Source organism: Rhododendron vialii, chromosome 1a, assembly GCF_030253575.1.
Source record: "Rhododendron vialii isolate Sample 1 chromosome 1a, ASM3025357v1".
NCBI lineage: Eukaryota > Viridiplantae > Streptophyta > Magnoliopsida > Ericales > Ericaceae > Rhododendron > Rhododendron vialii.
This window is the reverse complement of record NC_080557.1, coordinates 5,771,362-5,793,959: the sequence shown is the minus strand read 5'-3', so window position 1 is coordinate 5,793,959 and position 22,598 is coordinate 5,771,362. Positions and strand designations below refer to the sequence as shown.

The following is a 22,598-nucleotide window of genomic DNA, read 5'->3' as shown; positions in this document are numbered from 1 at the left end:
TGTGACGAAATTTTTTTCCTCGCTTATTGTGCTATTTGACGACGAAAAATTCGTCACCGATTGGTCACATCGGTGACCAAAAATTTTGCCACCAATGTAAGAAATCTGTGACGAAATTTTTCGTTGCAAAAGACATTTTGATATGGGGAAAATATCCTTCTTTCTTGCTCCTACTGTGTTTCGAACCTGAGTCCCTTCAGTTTTTTGCATAAGCCCCGACCAACTGCACCACACACACTTTTCAATAAATATTTGAAATATCTAATATATAACATATATGTTTAACATGAAAATATATTTCGAATGTAATTTTGAACCTTTAAACATTAAAATTAGCAATTTTGATAAACATGAAAGTTGTAGGCAATTGAGTTATTGTTCAAACCCAATTTGAATTATCTCAATCGGAGTTTTTAGTAAAGAGTTATGTCCGAAATATATTTAGTGACAAAGCGTAATTCATAAATTTCGTCACAAAAAGTACTCATTTAACGACGAAATATATTTTTCGTCACTGAAAGCATTAAAATGGTGACGAAATTATTTTTCGTCACCAAAGTTAAGCATTTGGTGACGAAAAAAATATTTTGTTACTAAATTGGTCTCATTTGGCGACAAAATATATATTTTGTCACCTAATGATTATTTTTGGTGACAAAAAATAATTTCGTTACCTTTTTTAAGCTTTCGGTGACGAAAAATGTATTCGTCACCAAATGGGTACCCTTTGGTGACGAAAATATTTCTTTCGTCGCTAAACAAGTATAATTGGTGACGAAATTATTTTGTCACGGAAGTTGTTAAAACAGTGACGAATTTATTTTTTCGTCGCCAAATATACTCATTTAGTGACAAAATTAAATTTCGTCGCCACTTTTTCGTCACCAATTTTCATTTTTCTTGTAGTGTCATTTAGATTATAGGATCCTGAATACTGAACGAATACTATAGAAATGTTAGACAATTGTGTGCTCGGTATCCTTATGATCTGAACCATTGATGTTGTAGAGATTGTTAAGAAGAGCCTTAATTAAAAATTTATCTTGACCAGACATCAATAGGCATCGAAACAATTCATATTTTTTAAATAATCTTTGCGTTTTAATACTTCACGATGTCCAGGCAAGGGAATGTCACCTGTGGCCTGATTCACAATAATTTGTTTCTTTCCATTGGCGCAAATCAATAAAATAAATAAATAGCCACATATGAAAAAAAAAAATCTCCCGGAAAAGCTGCACTTTTTGATAGAAGGGAGAGTATAATAAATGGGATGGGAAAGAAATCTACTAAATACCAATTATGGTTTGCCTAAAAAACAATACCTCAAAAAATCGTGGACTACTAAATATGGTTTTGGGTTTGTGTGTGTGTTTAATGGTTCACTCAACCTCTCCCTAGTCAGCAATTGCCTAGGTGAGTTTGGTATGTGAAATTACCCTCTTGCCCTCTCTCAAAAAAAACTAAGTCGTGCCCACCCGTTGTGGAGGGATCCGACCTCTGGTGTAGGCCCCTTGGGCCCGCTGTCGTTGTGCTGCGTTTCACGGCGAGGCTCTTGGGCCTGCGTCAGTTGAGCTGGCTCCCACATCAGGAGTTTGGGTTTGTATGTGTGTGTTTAAAGGGTTCACTCTGCCTCTCCCTGGTCAGCAATTGCTTAGGTGAGTTTGGTAGGTGAAATTACCCTCTTGCCCTCTCTAAAAATAAATAAATAAATAAATATGGATCCTCAAACAAAGCAAAGTGAAAAATGTCAATCACAAAAGTGAGGAAGCCTTGTTGTTCCTTTGAGGCCTTTTGTCTAACAGGTGGTGTTCGTTCAAATTCAAAAATTCCCATGTAGAATATAAGTACTGTATGATTCCAATAAGAATTCGAAAACAATAATATTAGACATTTTCACAGAGCCAGAATGATAGTTACAACTTACAAGGCATTCCATACGTTTCAGATATATTCCGTACAAACAACAATCCGAAATCCAAACGAAAATTTGTACTAGAATAGATTAACCACACCACACCTGACACCGCATGATGAGAGAGAGACGGCTACTTATTTCCAATGAAAACAATGCCTGCACTTGACGAGATTGTCCACAACAAAATAGTAGCAAGAGGTGATGGCAATCTCGACAAGATGAAACCATGCCCTACGCCAATACGGATTTATCAATAAAATCGCCACAATTGCCAACACCACAGTTACGTAAGACCCTGCAAAGCTCATGTAGAAAACATCCATGTCCAAGAAACCAGAATCTTCTTTAGTATCATTGACAGCTGCTCTTGGCGTTGATGGAGGTGAATCAGTTGCATTGCACTTTGGCAGTGGTTCTCCGCAAAGAAGTGGATTTCCAACGTAGCTATTCGAGTCAAAAGTTCCGAATTGTTTTACTCTCGGAGGCATCTTTCCACTCAAGTTATTGTAGGACAGATTGAAAACAGCCAAGGAATATAACTCTGTAAGCTGAGAGGGGATTTTCCCATTCAGGTGGTTGTACGAAAGATCCAAGCATTCTATGCTTTCTAAGTATGAAAATGTGGCAGGGATTGTCCCGGTCAAGTAATTGTGGGAGAAGTTCAACACTTTGATTCGGCTAAGGTTTCCGATTTCAGGAGGTATGGGGCCAATCAATCTGTTGTGGGAGAGATTGATTCCAGAGAAAAGCTGTAGAACGATTCCCCTGTAGATTAAGGAAACTCCCTTTGTTGTAAACTTTGCCTCTTGTCCTGTAGTCCCTATATCAAAATTCCTATCTCGATCTTCTTCACTCTTGGCTAACACCATCCCCAGATCATGCAACAATAATGTGAATGTTTGTGCTGAATCAATGGAGAATTCGTAACCATTTTCCCCGACATTTACTCCGTTGAATTTGATTTCACTAATACAAGGGGGAATGCTGCCAAAGAGACTATTGGAAGAAAGATCAATCAAGGTTAAGCTGGAAAGGTTGCATAACTCCTTTGGGATGTTGCCTTCAAAATTATTATGTTGCAAAAGAAGAACCTCAAGGTAGGAAAGGTTGCCTATCCAGGTTGGAATAGTACCACTGAATTGGTTATAAGAGAGATCAAGCTCCCTTAACCTTAAATCAGCAGAATATTGAAAGGCCATTGGAAAAGGTCCATCTAGCCTATTTTTGGATAACCGAATGACATAGATGTATGATGAATTGAAGCAAGATGGTACAACTCCAGTGATATTATTTTCTGAAAGATCTAACAACTTGAGGTGTTCGAGTCGACAAAGTTCAATTGGAATAGGACCTTCAAGACGATTACCGGCCATGGCTAGGAAAGTTAATGTTGGATTATTCCCAATGAACCCAGCTGGAATCTTTCCTGCCAGTTCATTAGCACTAACATCCAGAAAGATCAAATAGCTCCCAGACAAGTTAGGCGGAATTTCAGTGAACCCATTATTATCGCAATATAAGAATTTCAATAGGGTCAGATTGCTTTCATGGGGTAGTACTGGGCCTTTCAAGAAGTTGTTTGATAGTCTCAAGTAATTCAAGAGACGGCAACCTTTGGCCAAATGAACCGGTATTTCTCCAGATAGTCCGTTATTGGATAAGTCTAGCACTGTTAGAGCGGTCATATCCCCGAATGAAGACGGAATGTTGCCTTCAAAGTTGTTTGTAGACATGTTGAAGAATTCTAAACTTGGGAAAGAACCGGCTATTTTGTAAGGAAGGAAGCCTTCAAGATGATTGTTAGAGATATCCAGTCTAAAAAGATTTCTCATTTGACGCAAAGGCAGCAATAATGGTCCGACAAATGAATTGTATGATAGGATAAGTGTTTCCATTCTCGTATTGTTGTCCAACAACCAATATGGAAACTTTCCTGTAAAACCAGTTCTAGAGAGCTCAACCAGTATAAGGTCATGTTGATGGAAGAGAAAGCGAGGAAATGATCGGGTCATATGACCATCTTCAAAATTTGACAAACAAAGTCCGACTAGTTGGAAACTTGGGGATGTGGCAAGATAGTCCTCCTCTTCCAACAACGTGTTGTTTAGGCTCTCAATGAACACGAGTTTGGAATGGTTAAAAAATGACTTGAATGAGATTGGAACTTCAAAGTCATTATTTGAAATTGCAAGGTATTCGAGGGATGTCAGATTGATTAGAGGAGACCGTGCAATGTTTCCCGTAAAATGATTGGAAGTGATATCGAGTAGTCGAAGTGATGTCAAGTTCGCCAGGCACCATGGCAAGGTGCCCCCGAATCTACTCCGTGCGACGTCAAGCTCTCGGAGCTTCTTCAACTCGCATAGCCCTTAAAACACAAGGAACAGAACACATTGAAAATCTTAAATAGATATGTATTTGATAGACAAAACAAATAATGACCAGTAATATCCTTCTATTTGTGGGAGGGAGAGTAGAAGAACAATTCAGAGTTATACCTTCGATTGAAGAAATATGCTTGCTGTCACAAGATGTTAAGGACAAGACTTGAAGTGAAGTCATGACTCTAATGTACGGAAGAACGTCGTCGAGTAGAACATTATCCATGATCAAATTTTCAATGTTGTTGAGGTTTTTCAAGTCTGTATTAAGTGGTTGAATAAAAGCATGGAAGTAATCTGTAAGTACTCTGAGAGAGGAAGGAGCTAATAATGTTTTAAGGAAATTGCATATAAAAGGTACCTTTATTGTGAACAGCTCCGTGCAAGCCTTTATTCAAACTCAAATTCAGTGTCTTGATTGATGAAAGCCCTCCGAAAAATGACCACACACTATTATCCAAGTCATTATCACTCAGATCAAGAAATTCTAACTTTTTCAATATTCCTAATTCTTCTTGCGAACCTGTGCAACATAGTAGTAGTAAATTTATTTGGAACTATTTTTCTAGAAAAGACAACGTTTCCTGATGTTAATTAATTGGATTGTGATATGAAAACATTTTCTATTGTTTGGTTGACAAGGAAAATCTTGCTTAAGGGTTCTTAAAAAATAAGTATTTATTGGCAATTTTTAAGGTTAAAAATAATATATTTATGAAAATAATTTTTTTATTTTTTTTTGCGCCATTCAAAAGATCTCATCTAGATCTATTAAATAAAATCTATATTGTACAAAAAATTATTTCAGTAAGTCCATTATTTTTAAATTTGAAAATTGCAAATAAGTTTAAGGACCCTTCGCGGAAATGACCAAGTTATATGGTTTTCCAATAAACTATATACTTCGTCAACATTCACAAATTGAATTCCATCAAAACACCTATCGCGTCAAAGAAAGTCTAAATTGTTAAATTTGAATAATATTTTGATTCTGGATAACCTTACTGTTTTCTCCAAAAAAAAGTTATTCTCATCCAAAACTAGATTAACGCCCCTTTTGTTTTGGATTTGGATTAGTAAATCTACTGAGTTTGTTTTTTAGACTACATGGAGTTTTGCTCATTTCCATATATATATACACACACTCTCTGATTTCATTTTGGTGGAAAAAAAAACACTTGAAAAGTTTATAGAAATCATATTTTATTGTGCAAACACTTGAAATGCTTCAATTCCATACCGTTCAGAGCACTGATACTGACAATCGCATTTCGGCTCAAGTCTAGCTCCTTCAAGTTGTTCAAACCTTCAAATTCTGCATTAAAATGAAAAATTACGTAACACTTTAACGAGGACAACGATAAATTATAAATAAATAAAGAAAAAAGGAGCAGGAGACAGATGCTTGGATTCATATCCTTATACATATGTGTTTTGAGCCATTCAAAGCATTTGCACGCAACTGATCACCCATACCCGACAAGTGCAGTACTTACAAATTTATGTGAAAACATGCATCTTTGAGGGGAAAAAGGACTGTTGTGACTTACGGTTTGGGTTTCACGCCGAATTACCTTTGACGTAAATTGACCCATTCAAATTGTTCCAAGCCAGACATAGAAACTTCAGGTTTGATAGCTTATTCAAAGACGGTAGAATGCCATTTCCAAGATTATTCCAGCTAAGATCAAGCTCCTCCAAATTAGTCAAATTTGACAAAATTCCAATACCTACGAGCGAAACACATGATTTTGATACGTATCGCAATCAACACAAATTTTTTAATCATGTTAGGAGACCCCAAAGCAAAGAAAAAAGGAAAAAAAAAACAGTATAACCAAAAGAAAAATCCTCTTATTCGGCCTCCGCATGGGAGGGAATTTATTGGTTTTACCTTAATGGCTTATTTGTTAGCGGCCGAAATAATACATTTTTTTAAAGCAGAGATTAATTATACATGGTATGTTTGGGTAATTCTTTCTTTCTTTACTTCTTTTTCTTTTTTAGGTCAAACGGAAATTATGTTGGTGTAATTCTATGGGGATAGGAGTAGGTGTGGATGTCATTTATGTAATTGATAATGACATTTTTCGTGTAGAATAATGTCATTTTTGTTAATATAGGTCAAGTGTAGAACGCGGACAAAGTATGAAAGGAGGGTAAGAGTTGGAACTTTGAATCTTCATCCAAGGGAATATAACGAATCTCCAGATTTCATACCGCGGATAAAAAAAGGAGCTAACATACACCGAATTCACCCATGTTTAGATAATTAAGTTTTAATCTGTACCCTTCAATAATTAGGGAGTAATACCTACTGTCTATACATTTAGACCGTCACCCTCACTATAAAAAAGACTAATTTGCACTTTGAGCCCCTTAACCACTTATTTATGGCGTTTAAAAAAAAGTACTCCTTATTTATGTCTAATTAGGAAAAACATTTTCTATTGTTTGATTGACAAGGAAAATCTCTAATATAATAAAATTTAATAAAATGACCAAATGATATGGTTTTCTAATAAACTATATACTTTGTCAACATTCACAAATCAAATTACATCAAAATGCGTCGTGTCAAAAAAAGTCTAAACTATTAAATTTCAATAATATTTGATTTTGGATAAATATTTCAGAAAAAAATAGTCCAATTGTGTTGAAAATTCAAAAAGTTCAAAGAATGTTACCATTTTCTCCGGAAAAAATTCTTAAATTCTTCTAAAAAGAGTTTTCCGCCCGAAACAAAAGGAGCATTAATCAAGTTTTGAATTATAGTAAATCTACTGAGTTTGTTTTTGAGACTACTTGTCTTACATGGAGTTTTGCTCATTTCCTTATATACTGTGATTTCATTTTGGTGAAGAAACACAATTGAAAAGTTTTTAGAAATCATACTTTATTGTGCAAACTCTTGAAAAGTTTCAAATTCCATACCGTTGAGAGCACTGATACTGAAAATCGCATTTCCCCTCAAGTCTAGCTCCTTCAAGTTGTTCAAACCATTGAATTCTGCGTTCAAATGAAAAATTATGTAACACTTGAACAAGGACAACAATAAATTATCCATGAATCAAGAAAAAAAGGAGCAGGAGACAGATGCTTGGACTCAGATCCTTATACATATGTGTTCTAACCCATTTGATGCATACGCAACTCACCCATATCGGACTGATGCAGTTACATATTTGTGTGAATCCGCACATCGGCAGGGACGGAGTTAGGAATTTTACCACGCAGGTGCGACCATGCATGCGAGAAAAAAATATAAATATACATGCATAATCACGTAAATACATTAAAACTCAAAATAACATAAATACATAGATCGGTTTAACTTATGGGATTGATCTTGATGTATGTGTCTTGTTTTTCTTTATTGTTCATCTTTTTTTTTCATTCATCACAATTGGACGAATTCGATACATGGGCTTTCATGTTACTTGATTTTACCAGTCAAAAAACAAAGAATTTGGAGAAGTCAAGAATAACAATTGGAGAAAGACATACCTACAATGTAAATTTCACCAAAATTATTTAGGGTTTTCAAAATCTCTACTCCTCTGACTCTATTTTTTCGAAATTGCCTTTGAAGTCTTAACAATTATGGATATTTGTGCAGAGAGAGAGAGAGAGCGGGGGGGGGGGGGGAGGATTTGGTGTACCATTGAGATTTTAGGACAAAAAGAAATAAAACTGTAAAACACTATCCATCTAACGAAAGGTAGAAGTTTATTACTTGAATATTCACAATATTAATCCTATAGTTTTATTTTTATTTATATTTTAGCCCTTAGCCTTTAGTAATTAACGTTGGTATACTCGTAGTTCAAAGGTTACAATTATTATTTTTTCAAAATTCTACACAGGGTCGAGCATATATATTTCCATAGAATTTTTTTTTTTTTTTTACATATAATAGTAGTGTTTCTTTTTCTTTTTGCAGGAGCGACCGCCCCTACTGGCCCCATCCCTGCACATCGGTATCCAAAGCATTCACTACAACAAAATAGGTCAAAGACGAGGAAAAAATTTTGTCGGCAATTACATGATTTTCATCGCCAAACTGATTGCCAAAGAAAAATTTCGTCGTCCCCGTTCATCGTTTTTTGTTGGTCGAGAAAGACCCCTGACGAGAAAATTTTTTTTTCATCGGCCTTTTTTGGTTTTGGCGATGAATTTTTTTGTCGTCTATTTCGGTTTTGGGAGACGAAAAAGTTTCGTCGGCATTGGTTTTTTTGGGTGATGAAATTTTTCATCGGCGATTGTGTTTGCAACGGAAAATAAATTCCACCCTTATGCTCGCTATTTTTGCTCCCAGTGTGTTTCAAACCCGTTACCTCACGCTTATAATACCCAAGCCCCTACCACTACACCAACACACCATCTATTACTAGAAGACTAATATTTATTATATATACTATTTCTAATTCTTTTTTTTTTTCCCAAACCACCACGCCACCACTACCACCACCACCACAATCACCATTCCTACAACTCCACCCAAGCCACCCCACCACGCCGCCGCCAATGGATAACTATCGAAATTTTTTAAACTAAACTATGTATAATATATATTACCTTTTTATGATTAAATTTTAAACTAAACTATGTATATTTTATTTAATATGTATATTTCTATTTATTTTTTATGCTAAATAATATAAAAAATTAAAAAATAAAAAATAATCAGCCAAAAAATTAGATCAGCGCCGACGAATTCTAAAATTTCATCACTAAAAGCAAACCTTTGTCGACGAATTTTTTTTCCTCGCTAAATAGCTCCCCTATGAGGATGAATTTTGAATTCCTCGCTAAAAAGCTGCCCTATGATGACGAATTTGGGATTTTGTCGCCAAAAATTTGCATTTGGCGACAAAATTATTTTCGTCGCCAAAAACTAAGACTTCGACGACAAAAATAAATTTTGTCACTAATTTTCGTCACCATAGACCAACTTTGTTGTAGTGATTTTTCAGGGGAAAAAAGACTGTGTTGTGACTTATGGTTTGGGTTTCACAACGAATATATATACATTTTAAACTTACCTTCGACATAGATTGAACCATTCAAGGCATTCCAAGCCAAACGTAGAGACTTCAAGTTTGAAAGCTTATTCAAAGATGGTAGAATGCTATTATCAAAATAATTATAGCTAAGGTCAAGCTCCTCCAAATTACTCCAATTTGGCAAAATTCCAATACCTGCCAGAGAAATACATGTTGTTGATTAATATCTCAGTCAACTCAAATTTTTAATTATATTAGGAGACCCCAAAGCAAAGAGAAAAGAAAAAAAGACAGTAATATAGCTGAAAGAAAATCTATTCGGCCTCCACATGGGACGTCATTAATTGGTGTAACCTTAACGACTGTGTTGGAGGCTTTGCGCAATAACTGCGGTGGTCTTGGAATTCATCAAGCTACTCCATCAAGTGTTTTTGTTTCTTAGACCCTCTTACGTACCCAAAAAAAAAAAAAAAAACTATTTGTCAGCGGCCAACTTATATGTGGATATGAGTAGGTGGATGTCATTTCGTGTAGAATAATGTCATTTTCGTAAATTAATATAGGTCATGTACAGAATGCGCATGGACAAAGAATGAATTGAGGGTAAGACTGGAAACTTTGAATCCTCATCCAAGAGAATATATTAACGTGATGAATCTCCAGATTTCATGTCCCGAATAAAAAAAAGAGTTTTTTTTTCATTCATTAATCCTAATCTACTCTATCCTAGGGGATTTGGGGAGGGGAATGGGTACTTAGAGGAATCGAAGTCTACCCATGTACATGAGAGTATAAGAGAGGTGCCAACTATACTCCACTCAACTTGCAAATAAAGAAGAGAGTTGACAAACACTGGATATACGTACCACACCCAAATTGCTATATTTGGCGCCCTTTCATCCATTGCATGCAGGCCAAGAATTTATAAATATAAGAATTTTAGTTTATTATTTTGAAACAATATTTTATTAAAAATCTAGTATATTTGATTTCAATATTTTGCTAGGAATCTTGGAATAAGGAAAATAGATACATAGCAGCATTTTTCTCTTTCGATTTTTTAAGAAACACAGAGCATAACTTGAGGGCTGGAAAATTGAAATAAAGATAAAACGGCAATAAATAGAATGAGTTTACTGATATATGAAAATTAATTTTCGAAAAGAAATTTTAGAGAAATGGAAAATTTAAGTAATTGATTATTAATTAAATGCAAATAGCAATGAATGGAAAAATATTACACAAAACAAATTGGTTTTACTTCTCTGCTAGACAAACACAAGCACATGATTAATTATGTAGCTTCAAATTCTGTGAATTTGCACTGCATAGAACTTTATTATGAAATGCATCACAAACTTCTCAACCAATTATTGATGTGTAGAATATACGTTAAATCGATTTTGGAATTGACTGAAGAAAAATGAAAAAAATTGATTTTTGAGGTTAGATTTCATTTCATCATGTAAAAGATGTCAGAAGCCATACCTTCATTCCCGACGAAACTAAGCAATCGGTTCCAAGACAAGTTTAGGCTTCGGAGTGATTCAAAAGGGAGAAGAATAGAGACATTTAGATGCCAATAATCATCTCTCCTCCGCTCTCTTGTGTCACCAAGTTCAAGTTTGATAACTCGACGAGTAGTGGAATTACACTCAACATGTTCCCATTGGCAACAATCCATGTTATCGTCTTCCTCCCAAGATGGCAACCGATCAATGCGGTTTGGGAAATTGATGGAGTCTTTGAGTTGCAAGAGAGCGATTCTTTCTTTTTCCAAACACCCATTGCATCCATTTTCTAGTACAGCTAACATGATCACCAATACCCATAGTGAGCTCATGAGTAAATGTTGACAGTAGTTCATCCCTACCTAGAGAAATATGACTCGACAAATTAAAGTGCCTATAGAACATATAGCAATTGTATGGAGCGTTTGATTTTGTTAAAATAGGGGTTGCAGCTTACCACAACATCATACTGCTATTTCTCAATCGCTCAATCTCAATATGAATTCACACTCAATAGTCAAAAATTAGATGTTAATTGTTCAATGGGTCAGGCTCAGTAGTCTTCGTCTTCAGTCTCATGAGTACTAACTGTACTATATATATCTGACCAAAACCAAATTGACAGCACAGCAACACCATCTCTTTAAATCATGTTTCGATACTAGGCATCAAATTATTTATAATTTCACTACTGCCACCGTATTTGTTGGGGCCGCTATTTGAAGCATTTTTTCTGGGGCTGACTCTGGGTGCAGTACCCGTACAGTTGCAGTGCTCCTCGAGCTTAGAGCATCTCCATTTGAGTGTTTTTAGATATCTTTGGTGTAAGACTTATTAATTAAGTCAGTTACAAAGAAATTTCATAATTTTTAGGCTTCATTTGACATTGTTAGGACCATTTCATGGAAAATTCTAAGTACCCCGAATAATTATGACTGCATGGCCTCTGCTTTGCTTTGTTTAAATAAGCTAAAGTTCCTTGCACAGCTAACCTCGAGAATCTTGGGTCTCAAAATTCAATCCATTTCTTTGCACATGGTCTTCCATAAGTTTTTTTCTCAATTATTAATATAATTTCTCATTCTATGTCTCTCTATTCATTACTCACAAAATCTCCCTCAAAATCTAAGCCAAACAAATCATTAGATTCCGACGTTCAAAAAAAAAAATTATTAGGAAGGTAATGAGCATAGAAAGAAATAGAGGCAATGATTTGAGAGAGATAGAGAGATGAATGAGAGTAATAATTGAAAAGAAATAGGATAACGATTATAATCCTAAATTCAAAACCCTTAACCGAACAAGGTCTAAATTCCCAAACTTTAAAATTTTGAAATCTTGTAATTCATAGTTCAGCCCTCGCGTTTACGAAATTCTAGTTCCGTCTTTGCACAAGATCATACAGTACTGATATTTCTCATTAGCGCTTGTCAGCCACTCAATGTGACAAGCAAACAAACAGATAGATAGCCTTTCAAAAACAATTTGGGAAACACGGCTAAGGGTCACACTCCGTAGTCGATCTTCGTCTTCATCAAAGTTGTCGATTTTTAACTGTTTCTTCCTCAATTCCTTTCCATCTCGGTCTCTTATAAGGATCACATCAGGAAAGCCAAATTGAACGACACGGCACACCATCTCTTTTCAATCATATTTCTCAAAACTAGGCCTCAAATTATTAAATATTTCGCTATTGCCACGACATTTATTCGGCTCCTAAAACTTGGATTGGGCCTATCTTATGTAATGTAGATTGGGCAGCCTTAAACTAAAAAGTAATGGAGCATTAACATATACAATAATTCTATAGGTACCGAAGCCCTCCTCACAGAAATCGCACCGACGGCCCTCGTCAGGCCGTCTCCGGCCACCGGACAGACGATCCGACCGTCCAAAAATTCTATAAAAAAAAACGACGGGGCTTATGCGGGAATCAACGGCATTCGATGTGTGTAGGTGCTTGATCCAAACACTCAATTTTTCATGTATATATGTATGTATTTTTCATGTATACATTTATACACTAAAAATAGAGTGTTTGGATCAAGCACCTACACACATTGGATGTCGTTGATTCCCGCGTGGGCCCCATCATTTTTTTTTGAATTTTTGGATGGCTCGGATCGGCCGTACGTCTAGTGGCAGGAGACGGCCCGGCGAGGGCCGTCGGTACGATTTCGGTGGGAACGACTTCGGTACGTATTGCAGGAATATTCTTAACATATATAAGGGGCTTTATATTTTCGAATCCACCTGTCACTTTGTAACCTAGATTTATTTCAATCAAAGGATTTCTTATTTGGATTTACCGGATACCGTCAACGTTCGCAGGCTCTCACGATTTCTCCGAATGATTATTTTCACCTGGCACAAATTGTCTTACTAGTAAGATCCATCTACCATGATTTCAATTAACAATCACTGTATGAAAAGTATTTGAAACCACGGATAACAAACAAACAATTATATGGAAAAAAATAAAATCAATTTCATAAACATGAAATCATATAATTCATTTAACCAAATCCGAATATTAAATCCAACACAAGCTATAAATTCTACGTTACTCGGAGTACAAACTTCCTCTACGCCCTAGAAGACGGGTTTAGCCCGCCATGAGGAGTTGGTCGGTCTCCTCTCCCCTTCTGCAAAACCCTCATATTTCTTTATGTAAGAAGACAATTCTTTCCTTGTCGAACTCCTTCCCCTTTTTTCCTTCTTTCACATTAATATTCCTACTAGCGTAATGGCCCACCACTTGAATTGCCAACCAAAACAGTGACAACACAAATAATCGACTTCAACGGCCACAGGCTTTGATTCCACACCGAAAGAAATTCTACTTCGCACTGTTTTCCCATAATGCTAAGGCAACCAACAATCCCCATCCTCAATGGGGTACCGACGGACACACAGGATCCACTCCGGATTCTAAAAAGATGATCCGAGTTGTTCGATATTTTTTTTGAAAAAAACCGAGTGTACCCGTGAAAAATCAACTCAATCCAATATATGGGTGATTTGGATTAAAAAGTGAAATAGTCACTCTTTTTTTATCTTTATTCAAAAAAAAATTGCATTCGTTAGTTTTGTATCAAACTTTTGTAACTTAATGATTCATCTCAGTGAGAGGAATCGAAAAAGTAAAAAAAATCATCAAAACTCATCATTTTTTTAAAAAAGACAAAGATAAGTAAAAAAAAAGTTGTCTTATTGACTTATTTTTGTTTTTATTCAAAAAATTATGAGATTCGATCAACATTTTTTACTTTTCTGATTCCTCTCATCGAGACGGATCAATAAGTCACAAAAATTTGACATCAAACAAACAAATGCAAAAAAAATTTGAATAAGAACAAAAAAATAAGTCACTCAACTTTTAATCCAAACCCAACCATTTATGTGTAGGTGCTCAAACCAATGTTCCACTTTTCCGTTCAGATTACAGATTTTTTATAGGCCCCCTCATTTTTTTTATAATTATTGAACGGTTCGGATCATCCGTGTGGAATCCAGAGTGGACCCACTCCATTCTCTTGTCTTATTGAGTTCAAGTTTGATAACTCGTTGTGTAGTGGAACTACACTCAATGCGTTCCCAATGGCAACAGTCCATGTTATCGTCTTCCTCCCAAGATTGCAATAATGTGCCGCTTGGGAAATTGATGGAATCTTTGAGTTGCAAGAGAACGATTCTTTCTTTTTGCCATTGCATCCATTTTCTACAGCCAACATAACCACAACGCGGATAAAAAAAAAAAAAACATAACCACAACCACTACCCATAATAACCTCATCAATGAATATTGAACGTACTCCATGACTTCCCAAAGTGTTTACTCCACGATTAGCAATTGCATGGCCTTTCCTTTAATAATGGAGGAAAAGTTGATGGGCTCTCTTGAGTAAAACTTTGAGTAAAAGCTTCATTAATTTGTTATCAAATACTCCAATGGGCAAACCCAAGCTCTAAACACAAATTTGAGTAAAAACTAATTCATTAATCGCATATTGTTTTGAATTTGGAAGGGAGAAATAGCCTCGTAAACTTTGAGTAAAAATTTTAGTCTCCCTTGATTTGAGTAAAACTCAACTTGATATATATAGGTTTGAGTAAAGAAAGTGGAGTGGATTTTCGAGGAGTTTGATTACTATAAAATAAAAGAGTAAGGAGTATTTGCCAGTACACATTCAAAATAACCTCATCAATAATTGTTGAACGTACTTCCTAATTCACTACCTTTTTAAGTGTTTTTTTGGATGTTACTGGAACCGCCCCGTATATATATATATATATATATATATATATATATATATATATATATATATACAAATTATCAAGTGAGGGATCCCCCACTTTGTTAAAATGCGGGACTTTCATTTTTCGATCAAATTTTGAAAATCCGAACCGTTCAATGTGTGCAGAATGTGATTTTAAGGGTTCCCGCGAGAAATCAGCAAAAAAATTGATCGGGAAGGGCTTCATCCGAGCAGTTTTGAGTGTGTGTGTATATATATATAACTTCATGGAGTTTTCAATTACTCCGTAAAATGCTAAGCAATTCCATGGCCTTTGCTTCGTTTAAACAGGGTTATATCTCCCAAAAAAAAAAGATTTGAAGTGCTCTCAATTTCTCGGAAAGAAAGGAAAAAGAAATTAAGTAGTGCTTGTCGATCAATGTGTCCGTCTCCGTCGACCCAATAATCGTCTTCGTCTTCGTCAAAGAAAGATGGCTTCCAAAAGTCTTTGAGATGCTTTATGGATTAGCAATTTGATTGGCCTTTGCTTCGTTTAAAGAGGGTTAGGTTACAACTATTTCAAAAAAGAATGATGTGATCTCACTTTCCACGAACGAAAGGAAAAGCAAAAGGAAAAATAGTACTTGTCAATGTAATCCATACGGCAGATTCACGGCGACATACGGTGGATTCACGGTGGTCTGCGGGATGGTAGCGGCGTTTTGAATCTTGATCATTGGTGGATTCAAGCAGGGCGGTGGTTTGAGCAATGGGGTCTTAGTTTTTGGGTTTTTAGGGCTTTGGTTAGCCTTGGACCAGCGATTGGGTCTCGGGTAGTGTAAAGATTACGTAATTTTAATTTTCTTTCCGTCCTTGTCCTTTTAATTAATGTTTTAATATTGCAAAGATTAATAAAAAAAATTTGCCGATCAAAAAAAAAAATTTAATCCATAATACACATCAATACAACAATAACGATATCAACGTAGTTCCCAATTGTTGGAGGGTTGGATAGAGACCTGACATTTGACTATAATAGGTGTAAATTAGTGGCTGCCCATTGATAGTTTTACAACAAAAATAGCAGCCCTAGTATACTGCCTACAAATCCGATTCATTTATGTTCATTATCTTACTTACTTTGTTCAAAATCCAAAGCATCAGTAATGCACATAATCAGTCCGTACATTATAAACAACTTTAAAAAAAAGAAAAGAAAAGAAAGGTGAAATATAAAAGAGCTTGTCGTGTCTTTGATTCGCACACAATCACACAATATTGTCCTGATATCAAGAACGATAGATACACGTTTTTCATATACTCCACACATGAAGCGACGCAAAGTACGTAGCCCGATGAATGGAAAACTGTTATTGTTCAACAGAAGTTACCGAACAAGCTACAAAAAGAAATACAAAATGTGTATATACATAAAGCAGTAACCAACTGTACAATCTCATTTCTGCAGAAAAGATCTAATGTAACACATACAGGTCAACACCTTTTGCCTACCAATCTTCTGCACATAATTAAACATCTAAGATAAATGATTTAACCATAACCAGGAAACGAAAAATGCCGCTCATAAGTGATTAACCAGCCTGCTTCGTTATTTAATACCTTCATCATGAACTAGCCACAATCACAAGCAGTTCCGCGGCACTTCCGCTGACTGCCTCCCAGTAGAAAATAGTCTAGATATTCTTCTCTACAAATGCTGTCGAGCCTCCAAAGTACAAAGCCAGGTACATCCTTTTGTCAGCTTAAAGTATATACCATCATCCACCAGTGAAAAAGAAAATCTAATGTAGCATCTTTGAATAAGAGCAGTTATTTGTGCAGTCCATCAAACAAGACATAAAACCCATGAAGCCTGTCGTCTCCCTTGGTAGTGACATGCCCCTTTCCCGTCTTTGTAATACTCTTAGGAACTCATCAGTGCTCAAACTCCCATCACGATTCGTGTCAAACACGTAAAATATCATATCAACCACATTATCTGTGAGAGAGATGCCACAAACCTTGTGCCAAAGAAGATTACCTGATTAGTATCAAGAGCTCAATTTGGGAGAAAAGGGAAAAAAAAAAAACTTGAGATAAGAAATCCCTTTGTTTGTGTTTTTACTATTCTGGACATCTAAATTAATCGTCCAAATTTTTCATTTCATAATTTTATGATTTTAATCAACTTTTCCCTCAAGAACTAATAGATATCTTTTGATTGGAATCTTGAATTATTTGATGATACATTATCTGTTGACCTGATTAGAGAGCATGACTGCCCAAACGGAACAAAACAAATAGGGACGGAGGGAGTCCAAGGATAGAAAAAATACTTGGTATGCAGCTCTTTGGAAATCTGGCTTTGTCAGTTGCCCAGTCACTTTTCCATGACTAAAGATTGCCATAGACAAAGGCCGTAATCTCTGCCTCAGCTCGGCGAAATTTTTGAATTCTTCAAATGTAATGCGTACCTCTCTGAGATAAGGTTCATCCTTTAATTCTTCTACACGATCAAGAAACTTGTTTATATGGCTCATGTCAGCAGATGCAACCATGGACAACGCAAAATCTTTGGCTGATATGGTTCCTTTTGACTTGTAGTCATAATGGGCAAACTCTAGCCGCAATATCTACATAATTGGAAAAAAATTACGATTACTCTGCCGATTGGGTACCACAATAAATCGAGTTAAGTAAAACATTCCAATTCATCATATAGTTTTGAACTAGAATTTCAAGCACAATTGAACGAGGGGAAGTTCATTCCTCTCTAGAAGCATTCTTCATCTTTAATGCATTCCTAAAGGATAAAATGCAAATCATGGAAGTACTGATTTCTTTGGAAGAGTTCCAAGAACAAAGATGGTGTATATGGATTTCTATTTTCCTGATTTCTAATACAGAAACTTTGCTAAAACTACCACGACAGAACCACACATCATGTTACTTCGGACAATTAGTTCCTAACACCAACTTTGAGGGCTATCATGTGATGACAACAGCAATATCGTCAGGAATCGTAACGAATACGGGGTCTAGGAAAGTGCAAAAACACAGTTGTGAGTGCGGCTTACTGATCTTGCAACCTGAAATTTAAGTTTTAAGTAAAGCATGTGATAGAGCTATTTCATACTAGTTCAAGATGGATGCTAAACCCACAGTATTGCCCTATAAAAACACCTTGACTTGCACTTGTTATGCACACTGAAAATGACCCGTAATGGAATGCAATGCAAATAGACTTGTTATGCATAAAAAGCCAGAAAGCACAAAATACAACCACCGAAAAACATAAGTGTTTCCTGGTTAGAAGATATCATAACACAAACTATAGTCACTTCAAAATATTTAGAGAGGGAGAGGGAGAGAGTCAGAGAGTGACCAACTAACTTCATCATGCAAGTCTCTGAGAAACTGCACAAATTTCTCATGCTCAAGGCATTCGTTGCCATCTTTCCCAAAGAAGTACTCTAGGAGACCACCATTTTCTACAGAACCAGTAACATTTAGTCCAATACGCAGTCCATCTCTGTGGTGAGCCCCCTGCCTGTTATAAGTTCGCATCAATGCCATCACCTTCTTAAATTCCTCCTTGTCTATCTGTCTGTTCATTCAAGCCAGAGGTTGAAAACTTGAGAGTGCATACAAGATATAAGTAGATTCATAGTTTGAGTTTCAGCAAACGGAGAACTATTTTACTAGCTATTAGCAGCAATAAAGACTACATATCTTGAAGAAGGAAAAATCTATGATGTACCCGGGGAGACCATAAAAAGTTACAAAATATCTTTTGCCATATTTTGGGTAAAATTTATAGAAAGTTATGTCATCTCTTGTGGTTGCTGTTATAGTTGGAAAATGATATGCATCATTGTGGTAAATTTTGTGCCATTTGTGAAGAAAATATGTTGGTACGAACTATGCAGTGAATGTTATTTTTATAGTAATTGTTTTTTCAAGCTTACGCCATTTTTGTTGTGAATGTTATCCTTGGTACACCATAGAAGCTCCCCTTGAAGAATCCTCAAACATCTAGAAAGCTAAACGAAATGTCATGAAATGTGTGTAACAAACTCACATGGTAGACATACCCATTATTATTAAGGTCAAACATTTTAAATGCTACCGAAAAGCCCGACTCTGGTATGCTGAGAATTGTTACAAAGAATATATACCTGTTACAGCAACAACAACAAAAAAACAAAAAGACATGACTTTAGACACACTGCCTTTATAACGTAAGAGGTTTGGATAATGTAGTGAACCCCAATTGTAGACATTTCGTACAAGTTGCAACTCACTCTGCAAATGATATAAGTCCATCGCCGTTTGTATCAAATAGCATAAAAAAATCCGAAGGAGCACAATGCAACTCGCCAGGGACCAACTCTCCTTTTAGAAATCCCTCTCTAACACGATTGGATTCAGATGGAGAAAAAACGGGGACAATTGCCCGCATCAAATCAGCTGGTGTCATAAGTACCTCTCCACTTGGAGTTTGGATCGATGCAAAGTACTCAAAAACCTGAAACAACAAAACCACAAAATATATCGAACACGAAATAAATATTTTTTCATGGAAGCAAGACCTGCTTTTGGAATTAACTTCCTGTGACTTACAATCTTGTGTAACTTGAGGCTCTAGGATTGTGACGACGGATTCAAATGCAAAGCTCAGGACTGGTGTAATCTAATTAGTTAGGAATCTAAAGAATGCAGTCATCAACCAGACAACCACGTGTATAATAGCTAGAGACAATAACACATGCATTATAGAGTCTCAATGCACACTTAAATGGTGATTAAATCATCCCTTTCCTAGATTAAAGGGACCAAAGCGACACGTTCTTAAGAACCAAAAAAGCATTTCGTACACTATGTCTTCAATACATTATTGGAGAGGTAAGAAATCTAACAGTGATTTTACTTGTTCTAATATCCAACATATTCAGGCGGTCATCATAATATATCTCTTGATGACATACAAGCTTTGGTTAGTATTAAAGAAGGGATAGTAACGCGAATATAGATAAACTAAATTCTTTTATTGTAGGATTTGCATTGGTTTATCATCTGACACCTCACAACATCCAATTTAAAGTGACCGAGATAGCTCCACTAAGTAACTGACAATATATAGCTATAATATTTATATTTGTCAGATCAGGATTTCAACTGAATTACGTACAACAACAGTGGCAACCATATGCCCTACTTGGGTTGATAGTTGTAATAATAGAATATCTTCAGTGAAGTTGCATACCTTTTCTGGAGGACTTTGCATCCTCATGCGTTTTTCATACTTAAAGAAAACCTTTCTCCTGTATACATCTGAAAATACAAATATGACAGTAGACTGAAGAGTTACCTGTTGTAAATAGAAAGCATGACAGATTGGATAACTATTAGCTAAACAAAATGAACAATGTCCAGATAAGTGAGTGACCACTTTTTCCAACTGCAGACATGAACACCAAACCCTTTGAAACTACAATGGAACTTCTAAGTCAAAATAAAGGTAAATAAATGGGATGTCATCCTAACAATTGCCATCGACACTCCATTCACAAAGCATATATGGTCTTTCACTCGTAAATGACTTAACTTTAAAGCTCACACTGAATCTACTATGAATGCCACTTAGGTCACCCAACCATGATTGCAAACCCTAACAGTTTAACCTATGAAGAGAATCAACAACTTAACAAGGTATCAAAGCTCAGGTTGGGAGCGGTCTTGGGTTCAAGGTTAATTTGTTCCTCACTTGCATTCTGCCTCTTCACTTCACACTTTCTATCGATCTACCGATGAATATTTGTATCTCCATGTGCAAGACGAGGTTGCAAGTGAAGAAAGGCGTTGAATGACGGGATATACATTCTTTGGCTCATTTCCTACCTACTTAAGTTTTCAGGACAATTAGAACTTAATATGTGCCCCCAAGGTATTTCACATAATGAAGCTTTTACTTTTCTAACCAATTTTGTAGCCTAGTTATACACTATAGTGACAGGGAAATTCCTGTCCCTGTTTTGCATTCTTCCTTCATCATAGCGAAAGAACTTCAACAAGAAAAAAATTGCACTGACCTCGGGATGTTCACATCGATCTGTGATGTTCCCCTATGTCTAGTATTCGGTTGGACTCCTAAAATAATTGTTCTAGCTTTGTCCTATCTTTTGTTTCATTTCTCCAGCCGAGCGATCCCAAACAGCGGTTACCTATCTACTACCATAAATTCGACGCATAATCTCAAGATTCAAAAGTGTGTTCCTAAAGAGTCTCATTCTTATCAATAATGCAACCATTTCATTTACCATGTTCCATGTTGGCCACATTAGTCATCATTTGTATTCTTCGATGTAAAAACAAGATTTTACTTGTAACAATTAGCCACATTTTGATTACAGACAACGTTAGTGTACACAGCCCTAAAATATGATGTACGGTATTCACTTTTGTATTTGGAGCCAAAAAAGTCGTATCCCACAACAAAATCTCATAATTGTACAGTGATAGATTTGTATCTTGGGCCACAGAAATTAATGAACAACACCACGAAAATTAAAAAACAACACCACAAAAATTTAATAATTTTGCATTGTATTTTTTGGCATTGGCCATGTTTTAATTCATGGATTGGACCACAAAAATTTTTATAAGTAACAACAAAAACTTATGAAATAAATCACAAAATTCATATCTTGGCTACAAAAATTCGTAAGGCGTGCACAGTATATCCCAAAAAGGAGTGTGTACCGAATACTTTTCCGAGTACTCATGGTAAGTATGATGTTCTTGTCATCTTGTGCATAAGTGCTTTCGATTTTCGCATTCAATTCTCATAATCGTATAATTCAATGTTATTGATTAGTACCTCCAAATAGGAACTTGGGTTTCTTCTCAGGCTCCATGCTCTCTCCCCCTGAATCCGCCAAAGCCCAAAACGAACTCGAATCAGAAACAGAGGAGGACCAATAACAGAGCCCTAAGCCCGGCCCAACAACGACGGCCCACGACAACACCGATTTGAGAACCGACTCCAAATTTGTGCAGCCACTGCTCTTGTTCTCACCATAGCTGGTGGACCCACAAGACGATCTGGGCGACGATGATGGGCCGTGCGATTGGGTGGAGATCGGGCGGCGGATGGGGCGTTGAGCTGATACGCCACGGCGGATCAACAGCCAGGATGGTCTCAGCAGTGCCCGAGAATAATGCATAGTATATGTGTTTTGATCTTTTGATTCTTTGAAGTTTAGCCAAAGGGAGAAGGAAAGTGATGTGGGTTTGTGGAGAAAGGGGTGTTTGCATGTGAATGGATGCCATATATACACATTTTAGAGAGAGAGAGAGAGAGAGAGAGAGAGAGCGCGGAGGCGGAGGGGTAGGGTTGGCTGAGATTTGTTCTCGAAACGGGCTTTTTCCTAGAAGTTAGTTTTGTTCGTTAATCGAAAAGACGGGGATGGGTTTTGTACTGATTCCGGCGCATTATGTTGCGTGTTTGGAGCGTAGAATTAGAAATGCTTTTTTTTTCCCCC

At 36.2% G+C, this 22,598-nt stretch overlaps 2 protein-coding genes across 6 annotated transcripts; both read right to left on the bottom strand.

Moving 5' to 3' along the window:
* Positions 1–1,811: 1,811 nt before the first annotated feature.
* LOC131299500 (cuscuta receptor 1-like) lies at positions 1,812–11,352 on the bottom strand. Of its 4 annotated transcripts, XM_058325085.1 has the most exons (8): positions 10,794–11,351; positions 9,345–9,500; positions 7,234–7,308; positions 5,874–6,029; positions 5,540–5,614; positions 4,661–4,822; positions 4,417–4,560; positions 1,812–4,286 (listed from the first exon to the last, which is right to left on the bottom strand). In XM_058325085.1, the coding sequence occupies exons 1-8, from the start codon at positions 11,170–11,172 to the stop codon at positions 2,053–2,055; spliced, it is 3,381 nt and encodes a 1,126-aa protein (XP_058181068.1). In that variant the 5' UTR covers positions 11,173–11,351; the 3' UTR covers positions 1,812–2,052. The 4 variants fall into 4 exon arrangements, with proteins under 4 accessions (XP_058181068.1, XP_058181076.1, XP_058181078.1 ...); XM_058325093.1 differs by lacking the exon at positions 5,540–5,614 and having other exon boundaries at positions 10,794–11,352; XM_058325095.1 differs by lacking the exon at positions 4,661–4,822.
* Positions 11,353–16,471: 5,119 nt separating this feature from the next.
* On the bottom strand, positions 16,472–22,555 carry LOC131299537 (calcium uptake protein, mitochondrial-like). 2 transcript variants are annotated; one of them, XM_058325127.1, is made up of 7 exons: positions 21,935–22,552; positions 20,321–20,388; positions 19,359–19,582; positions 19,149–19,232; positions 18,448–18,661; positions 17,391–17,687; positions 16,472–17,075 (listed from the first exon to the last, which is right to left on the bottom strand). In XM_058325127.1, the coding sequence occupies exons 1-7, from the start codon at positions 22,278–22,280 to the stop codon at positions 16,857–16,859; spliced, it is 1,452 nt and encodes a 483-aa protein (XP_058181110.1). In that variant the 5' UTR covers positions 22,281–22,552; the 3' UTR covers positions 16,472–16,856. The 2 variants fall into 2 exon arrangements, with proteins under 2 accessions (XP_058181110.1, XP_058181115.1); XM_058325132.1 differs by lacking the exon at positions 19,149–19,232 and having other exon boundaries at positions 21,935–22,555.
* Between the last annotated feature and the right edge of the window lie 43 nt (positions 22,556–22,598).